This window comes from Coturnix japonica, chromosome 1 (assembly GCF_001577835.2).
Source record: "Coturnix japonica isolate 7356 chromosome 1, Coturnix japonica 2.1, whole genome shotgun sequence".
Classification (NCBI taxonomy): Eukaryota; Metazoa; Chordata; class Aves; order Galliformes; family Phasianidae; genus Coturnix; species Coturnix japonica.
The window spans coordinates 80,028,069-80,036,515 of NC_029516.1; the positions used below are offsets into that span (position 1 = coordinate 80,028,069).

The following is an 8,447-nucleotide window of genomic DNA, read 5'->3' on the forward strand; positions in this document are numbered from 1 at the left end:
CCCAGGGTCAGCATGGCCGTGCGCGACCCGCTTTAACGCGACGGCCGGGCCGGGAGCGCGCAGGCCTCTCGGGAGCGCGCTGCTGGCTGTGGGCGTGTGGGCTGGGCGGCGCTAGGGCCCGGGGCGGCGGCGGCGGCGGAGCGGGGCCGGGCGGGGGCGGCCCCTCCCGGGCGCCGCGCGAAGGCGGGCGCGGGCGGGCGGGCGCGGGGCATGGTCCCGGCGGCGCGGCGCGGAGCGGAGCGGGCGCGGAGCGGTGGCATGCGGCGCGGAGACATGCGGCTCTGCTCGCGCTCTGCTGCCCCGCCGACATGGACCGCCGCCGCCTGCCGCTGCTGCTGCTCTGCGCTGCCCTCGGCTCCGCCGGGCGTCTGAGCGCCCGCCCCGGCAACGAAGGTGAGCCGGGCCCGCGGGGTGGCGGGCCCCGATTTTCCGCGTATTCTTACATTTTTATTTATTTATTCAGTTATTTTTTTCACGTTACGGTGGTCTTGGGCGGCGGCCGCCCCTCGGCCCGGGAGCGCTCTCGCCCCGGCAGCGCGGCCGCCGCCCGGTGCGGGGATGCCGAGGGGGGGGCACCGCTCCGGCGGCCCCCGAGGAAAGTTGGGGAGCGGAGAGCGGGGTTTCTCCCCGCAGAGCTGCGGGAGGGCCCGAGCAGCGCCGGGCTGCGGATCCCCTGCCTGGCAGGTGCCGGTTCCGCAGCGGGCTGGGGCGACTCTCTCCGCGGGTGAAGCGGTGGCACAGCGCTGCGCCCCTCCGCCTCGCCCCGAGCGCCGCGCTGCGTGCGGGTGCGGGTGCGTGCGGAGAGCGCTTCCCAAGTTTTCACAAATAGCGGAAAGCCGCTCAGCTCCTGTCAGACCTCCTCCGCGTTCCTCGGCTTTCTCCCGTCGGTTTCGGAGCTGATGGTTATGTGTGTGTGTGTGCGTGAACGTGCGTGAGTGTTCATCGGCGATGCTTCTCCCTTCTCCCTTCGCTCTGGTGGTTTTTTCTTTCAGGTGTCATTTGATGAACGCGCACGTTGGGTCACGGAAAGAATCGATGACCGCCGGGCGCTTTGGGGAAAGTAACCGCAGTACTTCGGGGGGAAGCTCGGGCTGCCCCGACCCCGTGCTAAGGGAGATGCGGCTGATGCCCGCAGGATGCTGTCGGGGTGCCCAGGGTGCGCGCTACCATCGCATCCACAGATAGAGTCTGGTGGGATAGAGCCTGCGGCTCCGGAGAACTTGTGATGCCCAATGGGAGTGAGGGGGTTGCACCTGCCCGAGCCGTGGCATCCATAAGAAAACACATAGAAAAGCTGTGTTAAAACCAGTTCTCCCGTGCGAACAGTGCTGATGTAGTTGGTATTCTGGCTCTTTGCAGGCAGTGAGATAAGAGGTTCAGGTGATTTCTGGAAAGGGGAAAAAATAAAATGCATACAACAAATAGGGAAAGACCAAAACTTTAGGGTCCGTGAGCGATCCGAAATCAGTCAGTTTGTTGCTGGGAAGAAGCGGTGGTCCCGTCGCGCCTGCAGAACAATGTCGTGTCTGTTTGTATGCTCTATGTAAATTTGTTCTGCATGGGCAATGCTTTCCAGGATACCTGGAAGATGACGCTGCTAGCGGTTGCTTGCCCCTAAGTCCACATATGTGTACTATTTTGTCATGCATTGTCATGTTTCAGCAATGATTTTCAGGTAGTAAAAGCAAGAGCAATGGTGGGGGGTGCCCTTGTCTCATGGCTAAAAGCGGGTTGGGAGTGCTGGGGGTCTATCAGCCAGCAGCACAGCTCTGCCTCCACAGCAGGAGCGGCACACGGACTCAGTCCATGCGCTGACCAAAGCCTGCCAAAACAGGAGCTGGGCACTCGGCTTTGCTAATGATACTTTTTTGTGTCTTTTGTTTAAAACCATTGGCACAGAGAACCGGGAGAGGAGGGAAAAATAAATAATAGTGCAGAAGACACGTTAAGCATCTTGTCTGAGTCAGCCTTCTGTAGGTACCGCTGCTGCTCTCTGTGCTCAGTTTCAGGAGCATAGCCGTCATATTTTCAGCCTGGGTTGCAAAAGGCAACGTGCATTCAGTGATGGGATGGTGACTGGCTTTGCAGGCTTACTTTTCTTGAGGGATGGATTTTGCTATTCCTTTCAGAAAGAAAAAAAAAGAAAAAGTAAAATAAAATAGAACACTGTCAGTTTTCTTTTAAAAATGGGACCAGCTTCAATGTTTGTTTGTTTTCACTAAGAAAAGCGCACTAATTACTTTATTCATAGTGTACGTGGGCTGATCATGTGAGTGGAGAAATCCAAATTATGATTTGCTGATGCTAATTTGTTTAACAAGTCAAGCATTAGCACGAAGCTTTAAATAACGCCAAAAGATTGCTTTCTACTTTTAAATTATGTTGTTTTTTTTTTCCTCACCACTTCTGCTGTCAGCATTAATTCCTTCCCCTCCCAAAAAGTTTTCTTTCTCTGCCCCTGACAAGGAACCAGACCCTTCGAATGGAGCTTGTTAACTGGCTTGTGGTGAAGGACGCACTTTTTTTTTTTTTTTTTTTTTTCCCATATGCTTTAATATGAAGCTGCCGTGGAACTTGTCGTGGATCGGTGTAACAAAGGATGAAGCTCATTTCTGGTTGCTCTGTGTAACTTCTGAGGGACGTGAATGTCACGATGGATACATTGAAAGGGTTACGCTCAGGGCTACCAGGGAGATGTCCTATGTTTATTTGACTCGAAAGAATCACTTCTGTTTTGAAAATGCAACCTCAGTTAGCATTTAGAGTTAATATTAAAGCTGACAGCCATTTGGGCTAGTGCTGATACTTCAGAGGATGGGAAAAAAAAGGAGAAAAGGCTGGAAGGGGCTGAAGGCGAGTTGTTGGCTTACTTCCTTACATTACATTCTGTCAGTAAGTGTGGTCCTTTTTACCCCGTTTTTAAAATCATTATTTTGGATAGTTGGAATATTTGTTAACTTACTTCATCCCAGAAAAGTTTGGAGGCTTTTTTTTTTTGTCTTGATAAAACACGTTTTCCAGCGAGTTTATTGTTAACCACCCTGCCACGCTCATTGCAAACACTCTGCTCTTTCCCTATGTAGTCACAGAGGTTCAGGGAGGCTCCCAGAAGTTCAGGCTTGTCTGCGTAGGGTGGCAAAGCATGTGCCATTTACTGGGGGGGGGGGGGGAGGGAATGGACGTTTAACATCCAACCCTTAGGTTTGAAGGCACTCATAGGAACCACACGTTCTGCTGTGCCATTCTGCTGAATATTTTTTCACGTGGGGTGGTGGGGGTTTTTGTGTGTGTGTGTCTGTTTTTTCCTAGAAAGAAGCAGTTTGTCTATGAATAATTCCTAGGCTTTCAAGGAATTGACTGAGCTCTATCATTCGGTAATTTAATAATTTTTCCCCAGTCTCTCTGGTAACTATATTGCCTGCCCGAGGGTACCAGCAGCCTTAATTTCGCTGTTTTATAACCCACAACAGTTAACACTTGACCCAGGTCATTAACAGGATTATCAGCAAATTTGTTTAAGCTTTTACTGACAACCCGAATTGCTTCAATAATATTTTGACTGTGCAGACAGGAAACTTCTCGTAACCTCTCAATCTAGCATAAAATTAATTTCTTGCGAACACAGCTCCCAACCGATCGATACGGTAAATCTGCTTACAGTGCGTGGTTTCAGATAGTGTCTGTTTTGGTTAACAGCAAGGAGGTTCCAATCAGCCCTCTACTTTTGGTCTGCATTGGCTTCGGAGATGTGGTTTCAGCTTTTATTCATTCACCAGCAGCTCAGAGCTCTGCGTAACAGCACAATTAAGTTTACCATTTTATCTGTTAGCACTTAAAGTCGCTGAAGGCAGTGTGGTGCGCCTTCATAGCAGTGACAGCCGTTGGCACGGCTTTGAAAAACGCAACGTTTGCACATGGAGCAAAGTGCCTGATCAACTTCCCCGTGTAATTTGGAGAAGGGCTGGGAGCACTGGAAACTTTGTGGTGGATCGAAAGGGAATGGCGCGGGGCAATGCTTTGCGCTGATCTTGCCTTGCTGCATGTCAGGTATGGTTAGGGCAGGGAAAGTCCTCCCGTATGGTGACACAATCCCTGCTGGCACTTGGAGCTCGCTGCTGAGTGTTGCCCTGTAAAGGATGTCAGAAGTCAGTTTAGAAACCTTAACGTGATGCCTCTTAAATTTAAGCTCAGATTGGTGGGTTTCCAGCAAGCTGTTTTTCGTACAGCTGTTATCCAGCGCTGCTGTGCTTAATCCGAAGCTGTACGACAAGAAACTAATGATCGTGCTTTAAAATTCACATGGTGATGATTTTAAAAGCTGTGCGACGGGAGAAGGAAGTCGGGCAAATCCCTCATTTCTGATAGCGGGCGCTCACAAATGGAATCATTATTTATTTCCTTTTCTATGACTGAAACTTATCTTACGGCTGATGTCAGTACAGTGCTCTAAAAAGGAAAATCTCTTCATTCCCCACGACAAACTTAAAGCAGATGTCTGAAGCGCAGAGATGTTCAATTGGACACAGCAATTAATTCTTATTGCAGTTAATTTGGATGCGACATATTTGCTGCCCAACGAGCCGGTCAGATGACACATACTTGTTACAACTCTCTTTTCTGCACTTTCCTCTGTAGGAAATGAGGCTTCAGGGCTATTACCCAGACAATAGGCACGCAAAGTTGCTTGCAAGAAATCTTTGCAAATCAGGTGTGCTTTCTGATTGAACTTCCAACTTTTTTCCCTACTCTGTGGGGATACAAGAGATTAGTTTTATTTATTCGTTTATTATTTGCAGGAGTTGGGTTAATTGCTATTAGTGTACTTACTCCTGATTCTGCTTCAGAAGTTGTAAGTTTTCCTCCAGGAGTGTACGTAATGGCTCTTGTTCTTGTAATCCCTGCTTGATGAAAGTTTGGACGTACAGATGCAGGTGTTCGCTTTCCTGCTTTCAGAGCTCTGGATTTTATCACCAGTGAGGGTCACTGCAGAGCTGTTACCGAATCCAGCCTGTATGGTTTGTCGCTTTCTGTGCGGAGCCTGTGTTAGCTGCATAGGGTACCTGTAATTCAGGGAGGTGCCACCGCTTTGTGCCTGCTGTTGGATTTCAGTCATTCAATTAATTAATTAAATGCTGCTAGTAAGCAGAGATACAATCGTGTCCTTGTTTTTGGTTAAGGTTCAAAGGTATTCTCAGTGGAGGTGGTGGTTGTTGAAACACAGCGGGTCCTGTTGCTGCCCTAAGGTGCAAAATGAACTGGACTTCTGTAGACGTGTCAAATAAACCTTCAGAGGTGGAGCAGAGAGATCTCTTAAGCCCACCGCATTCCTAACAGATAATTTCAGCATCCCAAGAGTTGCTTTCCTGCCCTGAAATGTAGTTTTTTATCTTTTTGCTTTTAAACATATTTTTCTTACAAAAAGAAGCCTGATTTCTTGAAGCGTTCTTGAAAATCATTGAAAATCTATTTATAAGGGAGGAAAATCTTGCAGTAAGAGCTGACACAGTCAGTGGAACATTTTGTGTACAAATGCATATGGCTGCTGCTAACTCCTCTGTTTTGCTAAACATTCATTCAAGTGACATAGCCTTTCTTATTTCCATAAACCTTGAGCTGTAGCTTTTTTTTTTTTTTTTTTTTAATATGCATTTAAATTTTTCTAAATAAGACACAATACTCAACAGAGTTTAGTTTAGTTTAATTCGAAAGACGGGATGTGAGCTCCCTGTGGTGTAGTTCTGGAAACAGAACGTGGCAGTGATTTGCTGCGTTAGGATCGTATTCACCCACTGGCAGTCTCATGCTGCTTACTTTTTAGGTGCTCGATAAATCCTAGCGCGATTTCTTATTTTGCAGCGTGAAACTGATGTCAAATTGAAATTCAGTCCTTTGGACTGAAGATTCCTTTGAAATTTCTGCAGTGAATGAATGGAAGAAATAGAGATATGGGAATAGAGATAATCCTGTCTGAAAGAAATCTTAGGACAGTGACAAAAGAGTCCCAGCCCGTGTGAGTGATGAGCGGAATGAATGAACCACTGGCGCGTACAGTTCTAAATGTGCAGAGACGTTATTAAACTAGGCACACTGTAAGCAGAAACTTTAGCACCACGCTCCTTTTTTTTTTTTCTTCATAAACTGCTGTATCCCGCTGTTCCGGGCAAAATATGGAGAAAAATCCCATTAATCTGCTGGAGAAATATTGATGAAAGAATAATAGCAGACTGAAGGAACAGTGGTGGAAACTTTCTAGCAATTAAGCAAACAATAGGGTGAATGGTAAGATTCAGTTGGGGCGGTTTAGTGTCATATGCTGCAGGGATGGGGATTTCTTTTTGGCCAGCTGGTTTCTTGTGGCATTTTTATATCTCTATTTGGAAGGAGAAGTTCAAGTTACATTGGTCTGTTTCTGTTTGTTTGCTTTTTAATAATAATGAAAAATAAACAACATCAACAAAAGAATAACCCTGAAACTTCCAAAGTGCAGATTCCGCACATACAATTTTGTTTAATTTATTTTAAACTTTCAAATTTCTGCCTCAGGAAGGAGGCTTTTCTATAAGATTGAGCATGAAGGGCTTAAACAACGAAACTGACAGAAAACCTTCTGATTCACGGCAGGATTCCCACAAACTGCAGTGACAAAGAGAGGAGCAGCGCATTGTTCCTTGGTTTGGTTGTTGAGGAGCTGGAAAGCAGGTTTTGTTTTTTTTTTTTTTTTGAGGACAGGGCTTTTTGAAGGATCTCTTTTGGAGCGGAGAAAAAAGCTAAGATAGAAGGAGAAGTAAACAGAAACTGAAGTGAAAGTTTGAGCTGAATCAGACCAACATCTCAGCTTACTCTCGAATTAGTGACACCGTTAAGCACCCAGAATTCAGGTCTGACAGTGATCTGAATGCCGAACAAAACACAAATTAAGAAATTCCTTGCCGCCCTGAAAGTCTAAGCATTGTTTACATTAGTGAGCTTCACCACTATGATTTACCAGTGGTGAATTTCAACAGACTGCAGTTTAGGAAAGGGTAGAGACATTTTTACCATTCCATTTGCTCTTTTTGCAACGGTGCTTTTCTTTTTCTTTTTTATGGTATTTTAAAGGAAGAACAGCAGTTCCTGTCTATTCATTCTTACTGTTCATGATGCACAGTGGCATATATTGAAACAGGTTCTGAGAACCCAAGGGTTTTGTTTTGCAAAAACTTTTCTGCCACATACAGAGAACAAACGTCCTGGCAATGACAAGAAGTCAGCTTACCTGGAGAAGAGGGTTTCAGCTATGGAAAATATCATGTGGTCACCCAAATTATCTGGATACCTCCAGATACCCAACTGTGGGAAGCCTTACATTATCTCCTTTGTTCCCACCCCACTGCCACGTTGCCCTTATCACGTGCTCATCACTTTTCTTTTCTCTCTTCCCTCTCAAATCAACAATTTAAGATTCAATCAACATTCAATCAATATTCAGCCATGCAGAATCAAAGGAAGAAAACATGTTGTCTTCTTCTTTCCAATTGGCTTTTAGGACGTGTCCATTCCTTCTTACCAAATCATGTCTTCCAGGAGAAGCAAGATGCTTCAGTCCTGTAGATGACCATAGGAAAAGTGCAGAACTACATGTTTAATGGCACTGCCTTTAACACAGTTGGCTGTGTTTGTCCTAAAATCTGTATTAAATCTGGACAGAGGTTGTTCAAGAAACTGAGGTAGGAGTTGTCTGTGCTTTGCTTGGTTAACAGTTCTGGAGAAGTGAGTTGCATGCTTAGTTTGTGCAGCTTAATGGAAACCTGAGCCCTTTGTGGGAAGGTAATGGAAGCAGAAGAATAAGCAGAAGACAGAGGTCTGAAAAAACTGGCTTATGGATAGACGGGAATAGAACAGTCATTTAAGCATTTACCTTTGTTATAAATATTTGTATTTCTCACATATGGAAATAGTGAAAAAAAAACATTAGCAGAGTTTTGGTTGCAAAGGCAGCAAATGAAGTCAGGGGCAATTCCATTTTTCATGCAGATAGCTCAGCACACATGTTCTGCATTAATTACCTCCATAAATTCTGTTAACCTGGCAAACAATGAAAATATCATGTTGGTGACATCACTGTATTGGAAAATAAAACTGGTTTAAGCATCTTGATTTTCTCAATGTGACACTTGAGATTCCGTAGGCTATTGGCATTTTACTCCCCCAGTTTGCACCAGGATGTTTAGTCATTTGTTCTATGGGTTTATTTTATCTATGGAGTGGCTGTGTAAGACCTCAAGCATTTCATAGCTCATGTGAACTGGCACCCTTGGTTCACGTAAGTAGAGAAGATTGACAAAGCTCCATCAAGGTGCACCTGAGTAGGTGGCTTTCTGAATGCTGTATTTCAGGACTTTCAGAAACTTCAAAATTTTTCTGTTTTGAACAACAAGATTACAGTAGTTTGAAAGTGATTTTTTTTT

The 8,447-nt window shown here is 45.8% G+C and overlaps 1 protein-coding gene across 2 annotated transcripts in view; it reads left to right on the plus strand.

Moving 5' to 3' along the window:
- The first annotated feature begins 210 nt into the window (after positions 1–210).
- The window catches only part of EPHA3 (EPH receptor A3), a 211,175-nt gene continuing 202,938 nt past the window's right edge, over positions 211–8,447 (plus strand). For both annotated transcript variants that reach the window (XM_015878647.1, XM_015878656.2), the window contains exon 1: positions 211–393. In XM_015878647.1, the coding sequence (XP_015734133.1) occupies positions 309–393 (85 nt within the window). In that variant the 5' untranslated portion in view covers positions 211–308. The remainder of the gene's footprint in view (positions 394–8,447) is intronic.